Source organism: Calliopsis andreniformis, chromosome 6 (assembly GCF_051401765.1).
Source record: "Calliopsis andreniformis isolate RMS-2024a chromosome 6, iyCalAndr_principal, whole genome shotgun sequence".
Classification (NCBI taxonomy): domain Eukaryota; kingdom Metazoa; phylum Arthropoda; class Insecta; order Hymenoptera; family Andrenidae; genus Calliopsis; species Calliopsis andreniformis.
Genome location: NC_135067.1, coordinates 1,679,263 through 1,700,951, shown reverse-complemented (window position 1 = coordinate 1,700,951; position 21,689 = coordinate 1,679,263). Strand labels below are relative to the sequence as shown.

The 21,689-nt window shown below is 39.3% G+C and overlaps 2 protein-coding genes across 2 annotated transcripts; one reads left to right on the top strand and one right to left on the bottom strand.

Moving 5' to 3' along the window:
• Positions 1–15,653: 15,653 nt before the first annotated feature.
• LOC143180704 (uncharacterized) lies at positions 15,654–16,978 on the bottom strand. The gene is made up of 4 exons (XM_076380622.1): positions 16,891–16,978; positions 16,600–16,825; positions 16,396–16,518; positions 15,654–16,311 (listed from the first exon to the last, which is right to left on the bottom strand). The coding sequence occupies exons 1-4, from the start codon at positions 16,921–16,923 to the stop codon at positions 16,148–16,150; spliced, it is 546 nt and encodes a 181-aa protein (XP_076236737.1). The 5' UTR covers positions 16,924–16,978; the 3' UTR covers positions 15,654–16,147.
• A 652-nt stretch (positions 16,979–17,630) lies between these two features.
• On the top strand, positions 17,631–19,003 carry LOC143180710 (uncharacterized). Its single transcript, XM_076380643.1, has 4 exons — positions 17,631–17,718; positions 17,784–18,009; positions 18,091–18,213; positions 18,298–19,003. The coding sequence occupies exons 1-4, from the start codon at positions 17,686–17,688 to the stop codon at positions 18,459–18,461; spliced, it is 546 nt and encodes a 181-aa protein (XP_076236758.1). The 5' UTR covers positions 17,631–17,685; the 3' UTR covers positions 18,462–19,003.
• Positions 19,004–21,689: the final 2,686 nt, after the last annotated feature.

Below are 21,689 nucleotides of genomic sequence, written 5' to 3'. Positions count from 1 at the left end.
CCTATGTGGAGGGGATAGCAATACCTTGTCTGTAACGCAAAGGTAATGCAGTGGACTGTATTATCGACTCTTCTTCTGGTGCGAAGAAGAAGACGATGAGCGAGTGGCTTGAGAGGAGGAGGGACCTCTTCTCTTCGCCTTGCACCTTTTGGAAAGGTTCGTTTCGTACGAATCCCAATAACTTAGGGATTCGTGAGCGGAGGGACACGCTATAACCAGCGAATTGCTAGTCCTGGAGGCTGAGGACGGGCAGAGGCTTCGCGACTCCGTTCACCTCACCGTGTGCTTCTATTCGTCACACGGGGGTTGCTTCTAAACGGGGTGGCAGAGCACGAGTAACGCAGAGGTGATAGGCACGTACGTTATCTCTCTCTGTTGTAACCCGTCTCTCAGGGATCCAACAGGCAGCGGCCTTTGTTGCTCCGAGACGAAGACGAGACTCAGAGAATCAGAGCAGGCCCCGATTCCAAGAGTGCAAATCTCGTTCAATTGTCCCCTAAGACAAACCAGGTGCTCTTTCGTACGTAGTATACGTACGAATCGAGCAGAGCAGAATCCTAGTTTGTCGGCGACAGTGTTTCAGCTTTTGAGAGCTAGTGAGATTTCAAGTGTCTGGTAACCAAACTACTTGAAATCTGAAGACTCGCTAGCTGAGATACGCTTGACGAACGGTCGCACTGACTGTTGCAAGCTTGATTGTCGTAAGACGACTGGGGTGAGAGCCGCACGTGTCTCCGCGAAGCGGAAGACGTGCTAAATTTTTACCACTACGCGGCGCTCACAAATTATCTTTTATTTCGTGCTAATGTAGTACGATGTACTCTCTTTCTCCTTCAGGCTCCGATGTCCCCACTCGACATCGAGCCTGGAGTTCAAAACCGTTGCTCGACAACGCTTACTTTGTTTGAACTTCAATTTTAACGATAAAAACAAGTCATACGACAGCTGATCGTGTTTTGCTGCTAGGACAACGGGTGCTCCAACCGAAGGCAACCTTCGGTCGGTCACGTATACCAACAAATTACGAATCTCGCGGACGAGCCAAATGCCCGTTATATAACCGCTTTTTAAACAACGTCATTCTCCGCAACGTGTTCGACTAACCTCTCCGGGCGTGGGGGGCTATCCCCCTTATCTAAATCTTTTTGCTCTACTGTGTATTGCCAAAGTATGAATTACTTATTTATTTTTTTTTTTATTCTTATTACTATTGTTATTTATGCCTCTGGTACTATTGCCCGGTTTATTGTATATCAAATTATATTTTATACGTAGCACGACTAGCAGCACCAGCTAGCCAGCACCGACGCTCAGCACGACGCTCTCAGCCTATACGCTATATGACCTCAGCTACTGAGTTCTTATAGGATTCGGTGCGTATAATTTCAATATATCAGGAGGCCTTTATGGAATGCTGAACGCAGCAGTACAATAAATAATTAAATAAATAAGTAATTAAATTAAATAAATAAATAGTTCAATAAGTAAATAGTTAAATAAATAAAATATGTATCAGTAAGCAACAAAAATATAAATGAAACACAAATAACAAAATGAATGACTAGATATGTTATTACATAGGTAGAAACCATCAATTAAATAAATAAATAAATAATTAAGTAAATAGATGAATAAATAAATAGATCTATGGCTCGACTAGATTTTATTAGAGGCAGATCGTGTCTCAATATTCTGACTCCCCAATGGGGAGTGCATCAGATATTAAGCTGATAAGAACAGATTAAAGAGCGTTTACTGATAAAATTCATCAAACTTCTCCTGATGAACAATACTCACCAGGGGTACATTTAAAGTGTTGCCACACTTGTACCATTGAAAGCCCGTGGTTCTCATTTCATGTAAACATAGCGATTAACGCAGTCGGTAAATAAAAAAAAAAACAGTCAATACATAAAAAGAGACGATTATAGAATAAAAAAAATCGCACTGACCTACGCAATAACGCTCCGAGTCCAGCGATGTAAGCGGGTGTTAGCCTTGTCAACAGGTAATAAGGGACGAAATACAAAATAAAAAAATAAAAATATCAGTCGGTGCCTGCTCGGCGCGCTGAACATTTGAGCGAGGTCGTTATAGAGCCAGGGTAGTCCCGCTAAGACATCCAACTATTGCGCGCCGCCTCGGATCCCATGTACCAAGGGCACCAACGACGATCGCATCAACGGTGACGTCGTAGCCCTGAAAGTGCAGACCAGCGGCTAATGGAAAATACTTTAAGATCTTGGATCTCCGAGCATCCTCCATAGCCTTTTGCTGGTTCTCAAAGGCTACCGTGACATCCACGATGTTGATGCGTTTCGCCACGTCGTCGCGGACTACCAAGTCCGGACGGAGCGTGGTTAGATCGCCATCGACACCCTCGACCCGCTGGTTGATGCGGATCGTTCCCCTCAGTCTACAGGCCTTCGCCACGCGCTCCAAAACGCGCTTTTTGTGAATTAACACAGTGTTGGACGACTTCCACGACCGCGGAATGCAGCACAGTCGGAGACAGTCATTGAATATGACGGTGACCACGGAGCAACCTGGGTCCGCCTTCTTTATCGCGTCGTAGGTGACACCGTCCGGGCCTGGCGCAGTGTTGTGCGTCCGGCACAGACGGCTGTTCACCTCCGACGCGGAAAAGGGCTTCTCCAGCGCCCTCCGTAAGTCACCCTCCTCCTCAGCACCCCACTCCGGCCACACGTGAGGCTCATTCTCCAGGGGTGCCGCAGCCGAGTACATGCGGCGGAAGAACCCGTCGACCGCGACTTTGTCGACTTCGCAAAATGGCGAGGGTCCCTCCAAGATGGTCCGCATGGCTCGGCGACGGTTTTCCCTGTAGAGGCATTGGAGCCTCGTTGCACTCCTGACGCGATCCTCAACGGGTGTTCGGGACTCGCTTGAGGATCGCGTTGGCGGTTGCTGCGGGACCGCGAATTCCCATTCGCGGATGTTGGTTGCCCCGCAGTCCCCTTGGTCGAGTGAGCCTTGAGGAAGGCGGACAGCTCAGCTGCGGCCTCCTCCAACTCCTCGACCGTAGCGACGGCCTCTGCCTTCGCGATAAGGGCTCTGCGAGTATTCGCGTCATCGCCCCTTCTCGCAGCCAGCTCGGGTCGCCGCTGGGGCATGGACCGCTGGCGCCTTGAGTTGGCGGTTGGCGCTGGGCAGGCACGAGGACGGGGAGCCTGTCCGAGCCCACGGCTCGACCGCGGGGAATGGCACCGGGTTGGCCGAGGGAGGCCGACGCCGGAGCGGAAGTCGTGGGGCGGCTTGACCCGGTCCCGTCGGGCGCCCCGGCCTCAGCCGGAGACGGATGCGCACGACAGCCGCGCTCGATTATTGGGACGACGTCCTCGGTCCGTTGCGACGCACGCGGTGTACGCGACGCATTTGAATTTTGATGGGGGCTCGTGGGTGGAAGGGGTGACCCCCGCGGCGACAGTTGGTGGGTCTGGGGGAGGGACGTCCTTGGGATCCGTGTGGACACTGTTGGTCCGGCTGGTGGTGTTGGATCCTTCCTCTTCCGTATATTAACGCCCCGCACCTCCTCTTCGCTCTCGGAGGAGCTACTGCTGCTGGAGATCCGGCGTCTCTCTCTCCTCGATCTGACCGTCCGCCAGGTGGAGATGGCATCCTCTGGCGACGACTCGGTGGCCGCTGAAGTCGACCGTTCATCCCGATATGTTGGGGTCGTCGGCCGAACCGCGGCCTCACGGATGGTGTCCAGAGGCGAAGGAGGCATCCGCGGCCGCCTTTCCATCCCGACCCCGAACCCGATGGAGATGGTCGTTGACATTATGGGGCCACTACACGACGTAGATGTAGTAGTCGTGGTGGTGAGGGTGGCCCCGCTGGTTGTTCTGACGACTACAGGGGTCAGGAGGTTGCGGCAGGCAGTTGTGGGGGGAGATGGTGGTAGTTTCCCCCTGCAGTCAGCAGGATCGGGCCTCCCCTCCTGGCGTGGCGAAGTCGTCGTGGTAGGTGGTGTGTTGCCAGGAGGTAAGCTCACTGCTTTCGAAAGCCTGGGCCCCGACCTGATGTTGATGGTAGTGGGTGGATGACCTTTCGCCCTGGTCCTCCTAGGGAGCTGTACAGGCTTCGGTGGTTGGCTGGAGGCCCTCGTGATCCGGCGCGTCACTGGGCTGGATGATTTATCCAGTGACGCGCGTGCCATGGTGGTGGGCGATGATTTCGTGCTGCTGCTGCTGCCACCGCTGCTCGGTGGGCTGACGGCTGCCGATGATCTCTTACCGGTTCCCGTGATAGTGGTGGTGGACTGCCTCTGGCTCCGCAAGACCACCTCCGCATAGGTTGTCGGCGGGGAACGCCGTTGGCCAGAGGACGGACGGTCTCCGGAAGCCGGATGTGCCGGTGTCGTTGCAGCAATCCTCGGGGCAGTAGCTCTCGTTGAGCTAGAGTTGGTGGGGGTGATTGAGGTCCTCCCACTGGGATTGCCGAACGTCCTCGTGGTCGTGGGTGTGACTGTCGCCCGCGTCGCAGGCCTTACAATGAGGGAAGCAGGGGACGGCGTCGCGCGCGTCGAACGGACCGAGGAACCACTCTGGCTCGTCCTAGTCGCGCCGCCACTTAACCGCGGTGCCGGTGCATTATTCCTTGGAGACAGCACAACTAAAGCACCCGCGGCGGCCCCGGGGTGAGCTTTTGTGACGTGGGCCTTAGTGTCTTTAAATGGGTACTTGCCCACGCCGTGGTACCCGCACAATCGACAAATATATGTCATTGTCCACTCCGGGTGGGTCCGCCGAAGATGCTGCTGGAATGCCGTATGCGTCGAGTACTCAAAAGAGTTGCTTTTCGACGCCTTCTTTGTGAAGCACTCAGGGCATTTGAGTGCCTCAGCAAAGGGATATTTTAGAGTGATCTCCCTCACGGTGGCAGACATTGTCATTGATAAGAGGGAGGGGAAGTAATAAAAATCAAATTAAAGCTCCGGTCCTATAAAAAGGTAATAAGAATGAATGACTGCCCCGCGATGTGAGACCAACGTATGGCACCGGTCAGTTCGCGGAAGATTTATATGGGATAGATAGTTAATATACAGGGTGTCCCAAACTAAGTGCGGGAGCCGGAAATGGGAGATTCCTGGGGTGATTCTAAACAACATTTTCCTTTGCAAAAATGTCCTCCGAAACTTTGTTAACGAGTTATTAACGAAAAACCCAAACCAATCAGAGAGCGTGAATAGCGAGCGCTCGGCCGACCAGCGACAGGGCACAAGCTACGCGGAGCGTCTGCTACTCACCGTGCTCGAGGCTTGTACAAGAAACTCAAGATCTCTACGTTATTGTCCAATTTCTTCTAAACTATTGGCTGAAAAATTATGAAAAAAATCAGGGACACGCTGGCTATCGCGACACATCTTGTGTATACATAATATATGTATACTTATCAAATCTACTTTATTAAAATTAACAAATAGCACTTCGAACAAGTTAAACACCCTTAATATTATAACTCCTACAGTTAGTACATGTGACTGTCGACCACGCCATTATACGAATGCCTTTCTGTCGCGCAGGTCTCACTGGCGCGACCTCTACTCGCAACATCTCCCTTTTTCAGATACAAAATTACCGCCTTACAATACATAATCATCAAATTTCGCTGGGAGTCTCGTTATTCTTTTTGATCTTTGCTGTGCGCTAACATTTCCATTTGACGCCTGATTTGTAGCCTCACTACCATTACTAATAGCAAACTCACTTACATCTTCCACCTGTTCATCCCTATCACCATTAAATTGCAATTCCGACGCATCCTCATACATGCTATTGTCACTTTCTCTTTCTACATCTTCATCTTCTTCACTCACATACCCATACTCATTACTGTTATCGCTCCTACTACTAGAATTTCTTAACATGTTACTATTTCTTCGCAATATTTGGCCATCCTCAGTCCTAATTAGATATGATCTCGGTTCCTTACACTTACAATTACCGCCTTCTCCCAAGTAACACCTTTTTTGTACGTTACATTTTGATATTTTCTAAAACTATCCTGAGTTTTCGTATTCTTACCATAATGATACTTATATCTATTATGCCTCATTTCCAAATCCTTCTTAATATCGTTATAATTTGTTTTTCTTACATTTAGAAACTCTTGCTTCACTGGCAATTTAGTTCTTAACTGCCTTCCCATTAATAATTTAGTTGGTGAATAACCAATACCCATTATAGGTGTTACCCTATAATTTAACAAAGCTACATCTAAATTCACTTCCTTCTTTAAAAACATTTTGGCTATTTTAACACCACTTTCTGCTTGACCATTACTCTTTGGATAGTGCGGACTAGATGTTGTAACTTTAAATCCATATTGCTTTGAAAAATTCTTAAAACTAAAAGATGCAAAAGGCATGTTATCGCATACCAATATTTCAGGTATTCCATGTGTCGCAAAACACATTTTAAATGCATTTATCAAACTATATGCCGTCTTATCTTTAATTCTTATTATCTCCAACCACTTGGAAAAATAATCCATTATAACTAAATAATTTTCCACTCCATACTGCATGATATCAGCAGCTACTTTTACAGACGGACGTGCTGGTATCTTATGTTTAATTAGTGGTTCGGCGATTTTACTAGGCCTGAATTTTTCACATAGTTTACACTTATACACCTAGCTAATAATATCCTGTCTTAACCCCGGCCAATAGAATACCTCTTGCATTCTTGCTAGCATCTTATTTATTCCACCATGTGCTTCATGCCCTAACTTTAACATTTCATCTCTTAAAGCCTGAGGCACTACTATTCTGTCTTTATATAGCACAATGTCCTCTATTTCTACTAAATCAAGCCTAATATTACTATACGCTAATAAGTCTCTTTCTGCTTTCTTATTAATTTTCGGCCATCCCTTTGAGCAATATTCTTTAACTATGCTAAGTACCTTGTCTTTTCCAGTCTCCCTTTGAAACAGCAGCTTCTTTTCATCTGTATTATATTAACCAGATCTGTATCTATATTAACCAGAGCTTTAATGTTATGTATGACCTCCAACATTTCAGCATCCTCCTTAACATCCTCCAACATGAAATCTCTAGACAATAAGTCAGCTACGTACAAATATTTTCTTGGAACGTATTCTAAATCTAGGTCATACTTTAGCAACTTTAGCCTTAACCGTTGCAATCTTGGTGAATTTATGTCACTTACTTTTTTCTTCATCAAACCTAACAATGGCTTATGATCTGTTATTATTTTGCTTTCTTACCATAGATAAAATTTTTGAATTTCTCTACCCCATATGTCACAGCTAAAAATTCCTTTTCTATCTGTGCGTACTGCTTTTCCGATTCCGTTAAACTTCTTGATGCAAACGATACCGGTTTGTTCTCTTGCATCATACATACACCAATACCCTTGCTGGATGCATCCGTTTGAATTGTTATTTCTTTACTATTGTCAAAACTTGTGAGGACTGGTGTCTTCACCAACTCTTCTTTTAATTTTAAGAAAACTTCTTCATGTTGCTTAGACCAGCAAAAACTTTGATCCTTTTTTAATAAGTTTCTCAGAGGTTCCGAGAGTTCTGCAAGATTTGATAAAAAACTGCGGAAATAGTTAAATATTCCCAGCACTCTTTGTACTTCTTTCCTATTTTGTGGACTTTTTAAATTTACCGCAGCCATTACTCTATCTTCATCAATCTGTATCCCTTCTTCGGAAAATATATGTCCCAGGTACTTGACTTTCTTCGGCCTGAACTGCACTTTTTCAGGATTAAACTTGGCCCCTACTTCTCATGCTCTAATCAGTACTTTCCTTAAAATCTTATCGTGAATTTCTTTGGTTTCACCACTGATAAGGATATCATCTATATATACAATAACTCCTTCAATGTCCCCAAAATTTCCTTGATTTAATCTTTGAAACAACTCAGGTGCCAAGCTCAAACCAAATGGTAACCGTTTAAATCGGTAATTCCCAAACGGTGTATTAAATGTACACATGTGACTTGACTCCTCATCCAATTCCACATGATAAAACCCTTCTTTTAAATCCAATACCGTGAAACAACCTTTAACACCCAAGGTAGCCCGAACATCTTCAATTGTTGGCATTAGACAATGCTCCCTTTTTATGTTTTTGTTTAGATCTGCAGGGTCTAAACATATTCTCAATGTTCCATTAGGTTTCTCCACTATGATTAAATTGCTAACCCATTCTGAAGGACTCTCTACCTTTTTAATAATCTCTTTTTTATTCAACTCATCAAGTGTCTCCTTTAATCTCCCTCTAATAGCCATAGGGATTCTTCTGGGCGCTCTTGCAATTGGAATTGCATCTTCTTTTAACAAAATTTTGCATTTTTCTTTAAATTTACCCGTTCCTGTGAACAAATCCCTATTCTTTTCAATAAATTGATCCTTGGAATATACATCTTTTAACAGGTGAATCCTCTTTAGTAATTCCAGTTCTATACAAGCTTCCAAACCCAATATTGCTTGTCTCTCCTCTTTTACTATCAGAAACTTCTGTAGCATTTTTTTCTCCTTTGTTCTGCATACAACATTTACAGCACCGATTGGTCTATATTTGGCTCCTCCATATGCCTCAAGGACAATATTTGTCTTCTCTATATTGATATTCTTAAATTTCTTCAACCAGTATTCAGGTAATATGTTCACCTGCGCCCCTGTATCAAGTTTAAATTTTATTTGATGCCCATTAACTTGAACAACTTCATACCATTCCTTAGCTCTAACATCATATATTTTCTCAGATGTCCTGACGGATTTAATTAAGAATTCTTTGTCGTACTCGTTTTTTTCTTTTAACTTCTGCACAGTCTTTATTCTACAAGCAATTTTAAAATGATTCAGCCTGCCACACCTTGAAGATTTCTTACCGAATGCTGGACATTCTCGTATTCCATGAGTTTTCCCACATCTTCTGCACAAAATTTTGTTGTCCACCTTATTTTTATTATCCTTTTCCACTTGCCTGCTCACCTTTCTATCACAAAATTGCTTTTTCTCCATCTTCTCTTCTATTTTATCTACTTTTTTTTCTTCATTTATATCCTTCATTCTTTCCTTAACTAGTTCAGCCGCCTTGCACAATTCAATAGCTTTTTCTAATTTTAGGTCTTTTACGCCTAATAATTTTTCTTGAAGTTTGACATCATTTATGCCAAGTACTATTCTGTCACGAACCATATCCTTTTCCTCAGTAAACTCACAACTTTGAGCTAACTTCCTCAAATCTTTTATGAAGCTATCAAAGGGCTCATTTAGTTCTTGTTTCCTCTTGTAGAAAACAAATCTTTCATACACCACATTCTTTTGGGGCAAGAGGTATGCATCAAATTCCCGTACAACAGCTATATATTTTTTCTTTTCTTCCTCACTCAGATTGAAATTATTAAATATTTCAATACCCTCCTCACCTACTGTGTTGAGGAGCATAGCCACCTTAACCTCATCAGATTTCTTGTTAAAATCATTGGCTGTTAAATATATTTCAAACCTTTGCTTGAACCTTTTATAGTTTTCGGCAGTGTTGCCCGAAAACTCAAGCTGTCCATTTCTCAAGTTGTCCTTTCTTGTCTGCCCACAAAAATTTTTCTTCTCTGCCCACGTGATAAAATTACGTTCTTTTTTTTTTCACTTTATTACATATTAAACTTACTAATTAGTATAGTTTTATATTTTCCGACTGCGCCATGTTATAAAAATATTTTTAAAATGATCTGTGAGTGCATTTTGATTCTATATGTGAAATGTCTGTTTTCCAACGCGAGAAGCCTAAACTTGTTTTGAGTAGAAATAGCTAATGTAATTCACTTGACTACATTCTTTACTGAAACATGATGTTGTTTATTATAAAAAGCATCAACATTCATACTTATATGCTTAAAAAATAATTAGAATGTGATAATTTTTTTTCATGGAAGATCGGTTACTGAATCAGCATAACTTTCGATTTTTATAACATCAAAACAATAAAAAATCAAAACAATAAAAAGATTCTTCGTATAATTATTGTAAATTACATTTGAAAATAAACAAATTTTATTTGGTAATAAGTATTACTGAGTAATAAATCGTACGCAGCCTATTTTATTTTGCACTTCATATTCAAAAGACGCGGTCGACTACTAGCTATTCGAGTGGTCGAATTTTAAGGTTACGTGGTCGATTACTAAAGCAATTCGTATACTTTACTTTCAACGCAAATTATTCATTTTCTGTAACTTTTACATGCTAATAAAAAATATTAATCGTAAATTAAATACATTCAACGCACTTTAAAGCAATTTATATATTCTATAACACTGATTGTTTATTGTTTTTAATACTTTTACTCCAACTTTCGCTTTAAGTGGTCGACTACTAGTGTTTTCACCCTATTATGTATTTTTATTATTTATTTACTTATATTAAATATATATTTATATTTATGTTATATTTATTTATTATATATTTATATAACATTTATATTATATGTATTTATATTCAAATTCAAATTTTGTTAAAATAAACTGTTGTTACAGAACATATACATATATATGTCCTCCTTTAAGCATAAGTTTACTTTTAAGTTTGAAGTGGTTTGAAATAATCGTAGTACCTGTAAGTAGAGTGGCATGTGTGTGTGTATGTAAGTCCAGAGAATCGTATAACCATATACATAAGGTTTCATGAGAGGGATATATAAAGTTAGATGGCACTTTAAAGGACCAGAAACTATACATACGAGATTACCCTCTCTTCACGCTATCAAAATTTGGTTCTTTCGTGGCACCTTATATTATCGTCGTGTCGCGAATTGTCTTGCGAGTTTCACGATGCCGCCCTGCGGTCGCTGTGGTGACTAGTTGCCTCCCGTGCGCGAAGAGTTCGCAAGGAGGGAGTTCGCGAGTGGGGAGCAACGTTGTCATCCGAGAGTCTCTCGATTCCTCTTACCTTTTCGTCCCTCGCCCAGTTGTGCTGCGGAGCTTGCCTTCGGTTGCCCCACTCCTCTCACTGACGCTAATGCGTGTCGCGCACTGATATATATACTATGGATACAAGATTGCCATAAGCCAGCCGTGTTGCGGCTGATACGAATTGATAGTGGCTTTACATGCAAGCGTCGCCAAGTTAGACACCGGTGTACTAACGGAACTAGCGCGAAATTCGAAATTTACAAGAGACGCGTATTAATATAACAGAATAATACGAACTGTTTGTATGAAGGTTAAAGTTAGAAAAACTAGTTGCAATAAATGATATTCATGAAAATAATAAAATAAATATATAAATATAATATAAAAGAAACAGAAGTCATGATTATTGAAGTTCGCAGAAAATGAATAGTAAATTTAAAAATGTTGCCAAACATTATTATAATTTTTTCATTGTTATACATAGGTAACATATCTGCTAACTCCGAAAGTTCACTAAATATCAAATATGCACGACAAACCACGATAAACAGTAAATACACGCTCCTACAACACGCCAAACCACGCTACGAAACAAAATCATCGTTCTCCCTAACATGCAACTGCATTGCGAACAATGCCACTTGAAGAGTGGCGAAGCATTGAGCACCGCGGGGGTGAAGAGGAGTACGGGGGAATGTAGTACACCAGTGTCTAACTTGGCGGCGTTGGCATGTAAAGCCATGTAGCGACTCTTTTATATTAAAAACCACAATATTTATGAAATAAATATATATATTAAATTTCTCACAAAATACACGACTGTTCTTTTCACAATCTCAAAGCCAATTCAATTCTCTCGTTACTATAAACAAATTAATAGTTGAATTAACAAACAAATAAAATAACGCGCGTAAATTGAATTTTCGATGACGCTAGCTTCCTGTTTCCGGTTATTCTTTTATGAGGTAGACTCCACAGCCACATCAATCTGTTTCTCGGTATCTCGTATCCATAGTATACATATCAGTGGTGCCGCGTGGTCATGCCAGCGGCATGACTGATTTGTTTTAGGAAAGGTAGGCTGTCACATGTTGGTTATTACGAAATTTAAATGACACGCTGCTGTAATGAAATAAATTCAGTCGTGTACTGTTAAATAAATACAAAAAAAAGACAATGTTAGTGTTGATTTCTCATAAACTATTGGACAAAAAATTATGAAAAAAATTAGGAACACCTTAGCTATCGCGACAAGAAGGATATTGACCAATTTTGTTAAAACTATTGATGGAAAAATTATAACAAAAAATGCTGCAACATGTTAGCTATCGTGACAAATATTTTGTACGTTTACGGATTGTACGTTATTTTACTGTGTATCAAAACATTGAAAACTGTACAAGAATATTTATGTCATAATGAATGAACGAAAATAGGACGTAGTAGTTGCTATAATCGGTAAAAAGTACGGAAACATTGATTTTTATTTTTTTAATTACGACGGACCAAAGCTAAAGATGTTTAAATGAATTGAGATTAATAATATGACTCTAGTAATACGAGTAATTACTATCGGTAAAACTCACCCATTCGGAGAAGAATTCACCTGCTGCCTGTACACTTGCTCCATTGGGTCGTTGTGCCGATCCCGATCATTTGGGGATGATGCCCAGGTAACGCTGATCGCAGGTATCCAAGCCCACAAGAAGACACCTTGCATTTACAACACTACGCGGTCACTAACACTGATCACTTCACTAAACGAGCACTTGACCTCTTAATGACCGACAATTGACTATTTTGAAACGTTCTGCGGCATTCCGAAAATAAAAACAAGATGTTACACACTTCAACGGCGAAATTACGATCGATACTGGCGATTTTTTCCGAAGTCTCTTTCCTCGTGTCCTCGCATCCCTCCAGCACGACTTCTCGGGGTGTAGCTTCGTCGAAATACTCGAATTTGATTTGTTAGTTGACACCAACGAGGTTGGATCTTCCTCGGTTACTTTTTTTAGTGGAGGTGGCAGTCTCTTCTTCGGGTCGAAAAAGTCGTAAGCAAATTCATGGGGAAAAGCGAAGGCCGTAACGAGTATCTCGCAGATGTGGCCGTTTATGATCACAGGTATTGCCCTGCAAGTTCGCAAGAGCCATGGAAGTCCTTTCGATGCATTCGGACGGATGAAATATGGAATTGCCCGTTGTTGAAACGCCAGTTCGGGAAAGCTTCTGAACGTTAAACATTTGGTCAACGGATGTCTCGCATAGACAGACAAACTCGTCGAAGAGGAGAAAATACGGCAATTGTATTCTCATTCTTTAGTTACTTCAATATCAGAGTCCTGCGACCAGCATGCATTTTATTACGGCACACACACACAGTGATCATCCGATGTTTGTTTCTCTCTTCCCCAATTTTTGTAAACCTTTTCGACCTATAGGGGAGACTTACCCATGTATTAAAGATTTGACGGATCTTTTACATGCACGTAAATGCATTTAGGTACATGTAAAATCAGGACCTCCTTTTTAAACCACTTGGAAATTAAATTCAATACAATGACAATACCTTTTTTCCTTCGGAATATTTCAACGAATATGTGTTTATTTTTTCGATTTTGTTTCATAAAAATATTTTGAAAGATAGCAGGGCAAACAATAAGAATAAATGTACGGTCACTACATGTGCAGCATGATAAAAAGCAAGGCTCAGTCGCAAGACACAGACAACGAAATAGTTAAAGGGATTCGAATACAATTGATGTATTTAACCCCCGATGCAGCGACGAATTAGTCTCTGCCAGACATTCGTTGACCAAATGTTTAAGGGGGCAGACTCCTTGTGTTTTGAGCTGTGTGCGTGCGCTCTCAAAAGCAAAGAAAGTCATACACGTATACGCGATGAGCGAGAGAGTCAAACGGTTTCGCAAATTATGCTTTACGTCTCGATACTTGCATAAATGAATTTTTCGCGGGTACAGAACCCACGAGTAGACTTCACTACAGGGTGCTCTGGTCCGTTTAAACTCCAATAAACACTATACGTTGAGAAAACTGTAAAATTACAAACTGTAAGCATGAAACAGACGCTGTTGTAAACTAGCAAGATGGCTGCCGAAGTGACATTTTCGCAAATATCTCACGATTTAATGGTTTTTTCACTCATAGCACACCAGAGCACCCTTCCTTGAATTAGCACAATATCGTGGAAATGCGATTTTCCTCAATTTAACACTTCTTAAAGGCGTAAAGCGTAATTTTCGTTGTGTACCCATTTTGACACAAAAATAGTTCAACGATTTGCCGTTAGAAGCGTTAATGGTATATCTCAATCAATTTGGTCATATTACCATCAGCATCGATAAAAATACAGATCAGTCGGTAAATGTAATCTAGAATTTGACAGCTGAATGGCGTATTCATCGAATACACGAATACAGACGCAAGAAAGGCTTAGTTGCCAAAACGTATTGAAAGTTCCGTCACGCTGTTGCCACATATATGTATGTACATATTACAATTCTGCCCATCAGGAAAACTTGAACGAATCCAACTCCAGCCGAGATTTTGATTATTACGAATAAGGGAACATCGCGAGGTGAAAGTCTCCGATTTTGATGAAACTTTGTAGGATTGTAGAATAGCCGAAAATATTCGACACGTATTTTTTTTTATTGCTTCTAATTCATCTTAAGGGTGTGAAAACCACCCCCAAAGTTGGGGGTGGAAAACATATTTTGTTTAATATCTCCAAAACTAGTGCGTATAGCAAAATGATATAAATGGGGCGATTGTGTATTTTTGAACCACGAATCCACCTATGTAAATAGTTTTTAAAAATATCAATTTATTTAAAAAATATATTAAAAAATAGTATATTGTCGTTGTTTTCACTGACAACATGCTGATCGATCGTTTTGCAAATTTGTATGCAAATACTATGAACCAAAACACAAAATACGGCTAAAATAGAATTTTGAATTTTTACGTTATAAACAAAATAATAACATTCCTAGTTAACCTGCATTTTGTGCGAAATTGGGCCCTGAAACGAGTGGTTTTACGAAAAATATATACCCCTATAATGTTTTTGTCATTATATTATGATACATGTTGTTTATTGTTCACTAAATGTATAAATTATAACATTGCTAATGAATACTCGCAACGTCTTGCACTTGTTGCAAACAGTACGAGACGTTCAGTGTGAGTGACTCTTGATCGATGAAAATGTAGCAAGTAAAGGTGATTTACAAATTATTATTCTTCAATAGTTATTATTTACTATAAACAAACAATTGGAATTGTACCACAAGTTATAGTTTAATCCACTAATTTTACAAGAAAGTACTTTAGTTGAGTGTGAATTAGGCATTCCCTCATAATCTGTAGGTGCCTGGTTCGAATCTCGTGGTAGCTTTTAATTTTTTTTGTTTTCAATTTTTATTTTAAATAATTCTAATTTTTGTATAACTTTTCACAGATTACAATTATACCACTCATAACATTTTTATTTTTAAATAAAAAAAAATTAAAATAATTTCGTTTGTTTATTTCTTATTTTGGGATATTGAAAGGATTACATTTGAATAAATTAGAAAATATTTCTATATTACGTAACATTATAATTAGTCTTGATTAATGAACATTTATTATAAATGTGAAATTTTGTGTGAATCTCATACGAAAATGTTGTTTCTTAGACCACTTTCATAATTTTGGGCACATATGTATTGTTTCATTCGTGATACTCTTTCTTTGTCGCTCGCACCGTCCTTTTCTATATTCGTATGAAGCAAAATATCAGCTCAAGGCGTATTCAGTAGAGATTTACTGATGCATAAAATTGTAATTGATGTGGCAACAGCGTGACAGAACTTTCCTACGATGCGATTTGGCAATTATACCTTCGCACTTCTCATTTGTAATTCAACAGCATAACGCTAGATGCCACATTATCAAATGTCGCATGTATAAATTATATATTTTCACTAATGCCCGTTTTTTCGCAACAGCGCTTCGATCGATTCGGAGTAGGCCCCGAAGGAGTCTGCCCCCTTAAGATTTATATTTCTGGCTTTCATTTGAAGTTCGAAACGTCGATTCGTTCTCATACCCTTTAAAATTGTTCTAGTTTGTTGTTGCTGTGAGACCTCGTTTCTGCACGACCGAAAGAAGAGAAGAAATGTTAAAGCGTTACTCCATGATTTCACAATTGTTTAACGTATTTGTAGCTTTACCTTATCGAATGCAAGTTTTTTTTCAAGATATAGTTGGTAGCATCATTTTTTCTGATCTTTAATCCAGATCGATTATGCAGGTTATTACTTGACTCGTTAAGTAGTTTACTTTTTTCTCTTAAATTAATTCTGGCTCTTGTTGATTTATTCACCGGCGTAACTAAAATATAAGAAACTTTAAAAAACAACTGACCATAAAATAAAATCAAGTTATAAATTTTATAATAACGTTACGGTGTATTACTCAATGTCATATGCTTTTCCTTCAATCGTCGTCTCGCGTCTACAATGGATTCCGATTTAGCAAATATTCTCTTAGGAATTTTGAGGAAATCTAATATTTTTGTGGCTACAGAATACTTCAAGCCTGAAAGTGAAAATTTTTGTTAGCGATAGTTATCATTGTTAGCTTATGTTAATTTTTACATCAATATTCATTAGAAATTACTTGGTTTTTTAACAGATCTTTCAAACGAAGGTCTTGAAACCTGAGTGCTTAAATTTGTAATAAGCTTCGATCTGTTGCGAAGTTGAAAATTGGGAATCCTTATCGGTATTTTCGATCTCATTGTTGGGTTTCTTAATCTACTTAATTTCAGAGGGTCAACAAAATGTACTTTTACAGAGGATAAACTTTTCGATAACTTTTCAGATGTTTGAACATCTACCAGCTTCTGTGTGCACGAGTTCACATCAGGTTCAACTGTTGGTTGTACTTTTCTCACATTTTCCTTCTTACCTCTGGACGTAAAAGGGGAATGGATAGCTTCATTCGAATGATTTACATGAGATATACGTTTCAGTGAACATAAACCATCCAATCTTTCGATTCTCATAACATTATTCCTACTGTTATTCTCGTTAATACTGTTTTCCTGCATATGTGCTGTATCTGTGATTAAATTATGTCTTCCTTCTTTCTTCTGATTCTTGAAACCTTCATCACGAATCAATGAATTAAGATTTGTCTCCGTAGTACCGTATGCGTTTCTAATTTGTGTTCTAGTATTGATAAATAAACGTGTTTCATACTCTAAAAAGTAAACATTGATACGAAAAGATTAACAGAGTTGATCATGTAGAAAAAAGAAATAGAATTAGAAGACAGATTTGATAAAGTAGTTAAACGAAAACTGATTAATAGGAAATTCAACAATAATTTCTCGATGTTGTCTTTATATCAGAATTTGTATTATTAGTCAAATATACTTCGCCGTACATGTTTCACAGACATTTTTGTGTTGTTGTAGTAAAAGCAAAGCGTCTAATTAATATATAACGCCAATGATGGATGCTTAATCGAAAGATTGGATTAGAAACGCATACGGTACTACGGAGACAAATCTTAATTCATTGATTCGTGATGAAGGTTTCAAGAATCAGAAGAAAGAAGGAAGACATAATTTAATCACAGATACAGCACATATGCAGGAAAACAGTATTAACGAGAATAACAGTAGGAATAATGTTATGAGAATCGAAAGATTGGATGGTTTATGTTCACTGAAACGTATATCTCATGTAAATCATTCGAATGAAGCTATCCATTCCCCTTTTACGTCCAGAGGTAAGAAGGAAAATGTGAGAAAAGTACAACCAACAGTTGAACCTGATGTGAACTCGTGCACACAGAAGCTGGTAGATGTTCAAACATCTGAAAAGTTATCGAAAAGTTTATCCTCTGTAAAAGTACATTTTGTTGACCCTCTGAAATTAAGTAGATTAAGAAACCCAACAATGAGATCGAAAATACCGATAAGGATTCCCAATTTTCAACTTCGCAACAGATCGAAGCTTATTACAAATTTAAGCACTCAGGTTTCAAGACCTTCGTTTGAAAGATCTGTTAAAAAACCAAGTAATTTCTAATGAATATTGATGTAAAAATTAACATAAGCTAACAATGATAACTATCGCTAACAAAAATTTTCACTTTCAGGCTTGAAGTATTCTGTAGCCACAAAAATATTAGATTTCCTCAAAATTCCTAAGAGAATATTTGCTAAATCGGAATCCATTGTAGACGCGAGACGACGATTGAAGGAAAAGCATATGACATTGAGTAATACACCGTAACGTTATTATAAAATTTATAACTTGATTTTATTTTATGGTCAGTTGTTTTTTAAAGTTTCTTATATTTTAGTTACGCCGGTGAATAAATCAACAAGAGCCAGAATTAATTTAAGAGAAAAAAGTAAACTACTTAACGAGTCAAGTAATAACCTGCATAATCGATCTGGATTAAAGATCAGAAAAAATGATGCTACCAACTATATCTTGAAAAAAAACTTGCATTCGATAAGGTAAAGCTACAAATACGTTAAACAATTGTGAAATCATGGAGTAACGCTTTAACATTTCTTCTCTTCTTTCGGTCGTGCAGAAACGAGGTCTCACAGCAACAACAAACTAGAACAATTTTAAAGGGTATGAGAACGAATCGACGTTTCGAACTTCAAATGAAAGCCAGAAATATAAATCTTAAGGGGGCAGACTCCTTCGGGGCCTACTCCGAATCGATCGAAGCGCTGTTGCGAAAAAACGGGCATTAGTGAAAATATATAATTTATACATGCGACATTTGATAATGTGGCATCTAGCGTTATGCTGTTGAATTACAAATGAGAAGTGCGAAGGTATAATTGCCAAATCGCATCGTAGGAAAGTTCTGTCACGCTGTTGCCACATCAATTACAATTTTATGCATCAGTAAATCTCTACTGAATACGCCTTGAGCTGATATTTTGCTTCATACGAATATAGAAAAGGACGGTGCGAGCGACAAAGAAAGAGTATCACGAATGAAACAATACATATGTGCCCAAAATTATGAAAGTGGTCTAAGAAACAACATTTTCGTATGAGATTCACACAAAATTTCACATTTATAATAAATGTTCATTAATCAAGACTAATTATAATGTTACGTAATATAGAAATATTTTCTAATTTATTCAAATGTAATCCTTTCAATATCCCAAAATAAGAAATAAACAAACGAAATTATTTTAATTTTTTTTTATTTAAAAATAAAAATGTTATGAGTGGTATAATTGTAATCTGTGAAAAGTTATACAAAAATTAGAATTATTTAAAATAAAAATTGAAAACAAAAAAAATTAAAAGCTACCACGAGATTCGAACCAGGCACCTACAGATTATGAGGGAATGCCTAATTCACACTCAACTAAAGTACTTTCTTGTAAAATTAGTGGATTAAACTATAACTTGTGGTACAATTCCAATTGTTTGTTTATAGTAAATAATAACTATTGAAGAATAATAATTTGTAAATCACCTTTACTTGCTACATTTTCATCGATCAAGAGTCACTCACACTGAACGTCTCGTACTGTTTGCAACAAGTGCAAGACGTTGCGAGTATTCATTAGCAATGTTATAATTTATACATTTAGTGAACAATAAACAACATGTATCATAATATAATGACAAAAACATTATAGGGGTATATATTTTTCGTAAAACCACTCGTTTCAGGGCCCAATTTCGCACAAAATGCAGGTTAACTAGGAATGTTATTATTTTGTTTATAACGTAAAAATTCAAAATTCTATTTTAGCCGTATTTTGTGTTTTGGTTCATAGTATTTGCATACAAATTTGCAAAACGATCGATCAGCATGTTGTCAGTGAAAACAACGACAATATACTATTTTTTAATATATTTTTTAAATAAATTGATATTTTTAAAAACTATTTACATAGGTGGATTCGTGGTTCAAAAATACACAATCGCCCCATTTATATCATTTTGCTATACGCACTAGTTTTGGAGATATTAAACAAAATATGTTTTCCACCCCCAACTTTGGGGGTGGTTTTCACACCCTTAAGATGAATTAGAAGCAATAAAAAAAAATACGTGTCGAATATTTTCGGCTATTCTACAATCCTACAAAGTTTCATCAAAATCGGAGACTTTCACCTCGCGATGTTCCCTTATTCGTAATAATCAAAATCTCGGCTGGAGTTGGATTCGTTCAAGTTTTCCTGATGGGCAGAATTGTAATATGTACATACATATATGTGGCAACAGCGTGACGGAACTTTCAATACGTTTTGGCAACTAAGCCTTTCTTGCGTCTGTATTCGTGTATTCGATGAATACGCCATTCAGCTGTCAAATTCTAGATTACATTTACCGACTGATCTGTATTTTTATCGATGCTGATGGTAATATGACCAAATTGATTGAGATATACCATTAACGCTTCTAACGGCAAATCGTTGAACTATTTTTGTGTCAAAATGGGTACACAACGAAAATTACGCTTTACGCCTTTAAGAAGTGTTAAATTGAGGAAAATCGCATTTCCACGATATTGTGCTAATTCAAGGAAGGGTGCTCTGGTGTGCTATGAGTGAAAAAACCATTAAATCGTGAGATATTTGCGAAAATGTCACTTCGGCAGCCATCTTGCTAGTTTACAACAGCGTCTGTTTCATGCTTACAGTTTGTAATTTTACAGTTTTCTCAACGTATAGTGTTTATTGGAGTTTAAACGGACCAGAGCACCCTGTAGTGAAGTCTACTCGTGGGTTCTGTACCCGCGAAAAATTCATTTATGCAAGTATCGAGACGTAAAGCATAATTTGCGAAACCGTTTGACTCTCTCGCTCATCGCGTATACGTGTATGACTTTCTTTGCTTTTGAGAGCGCACGCACACAGCTCAAAACACAAGGAGTCTGCCCCCGGGCAAAAGAGTTTCCCCAACTCGCTTCTTAACAACGGGCAATTCCATACTTCATCCGTCCGAATGCGTCGAAAGGACTTCCATGGTAAGCGCGACGCGACCCTCGCGGCCTTCGGTCTCGGGTACGGATGGCTCCTTCGAACTAGGCAGGGCAATACCTGTGATCATAAACGGCCACATCTGCGGGACACTCGTTACGGCCTCCTACGCTAATCCGATATGCCTTTGCTTTTCCCCATGAATTTGCTTGTGACTTTTTCGACTCGAAGGAGAGACTACCACCTCCACTAAAAAAAAGGAACCGAGGAAGATCCAACCTTGTTGGTGTCAGCTAGCAAATCAAATTCGAGTATTTTGACGAAGCTACACCCCGAAAAGTCATTCTGGAGGGATGCGAGGGCACGAGGAAAGAGACTTTGGAAAAAATCGTCAGTATCGATCGTAATTTCGCCGCTGAACTGTGTAACATCTTGTTTTTATTTAATGCCGCAGAACGTTTCAAAGTAATCGGTTGTCGGTCATTAAAAGGTCAAGTGCTCGTTTAGTGAAGTGATCAGTGTTAGTGACCGCGTAGTGTTGTAAATGCAAGGTGTCTTCTTGTGGCTTGGATACCTGCGATCAGCGCTACCTGGGCATCATCCCTCAATGATCGGAATCGGCTTGCTGACCCAATGGAGCAAGTGTTCAGGCAGCAGGTGAATTCTTCTCCGAATGGGTGAGTTTGACCGACAGTAATTACTCCTATTACTATAGTCATATTATTAATCTCAATTCATTTAAACATTTTTTGCTTTGGTCCGTCGTAATTAAAAAAATAGA

Coding starts and splice junctions, on each gene's coding strand:
- LOC143180710 (XM_076380643.1), top strand. CDS start 17,686: ATGAAGCTATCCATTCCCCTTTTACGTCCAGAG. Junction 17,719..17,783: donor TTCCCCTTTTACGTCCAGAG/GTAAGAAGGAAA, acceptor TCGTGCACACAG/AAGCTGGTAGATGTTCAAAC. Junction 18,214..18,297: donor GGAAAAGCATATGACATTGA/GTAATACACCGT, acceptor CTTATATTTTAG/TTACGCCGGTGAATAAATCA.
- LOC143180704 (XM_076380622.1), bottom strand. CDS start 16,923: ATGAAGCTATCCATTCCCCTTTTACGTCCAGAG. Junction 16,519..16,599: donor AAGATCTGTTAAAAAACCAA/GTAATTTCTAAT, acceptor TTTCACTTTCAG/GCTTGAAGTATTCTGTAGCC. Junction 16,312..16,395: donor GGAAAAGCATATGACATTGA/GTAATACACCGT, acceptor CTTATATTTTAG/TTACGCCGGTGAATAAATCA.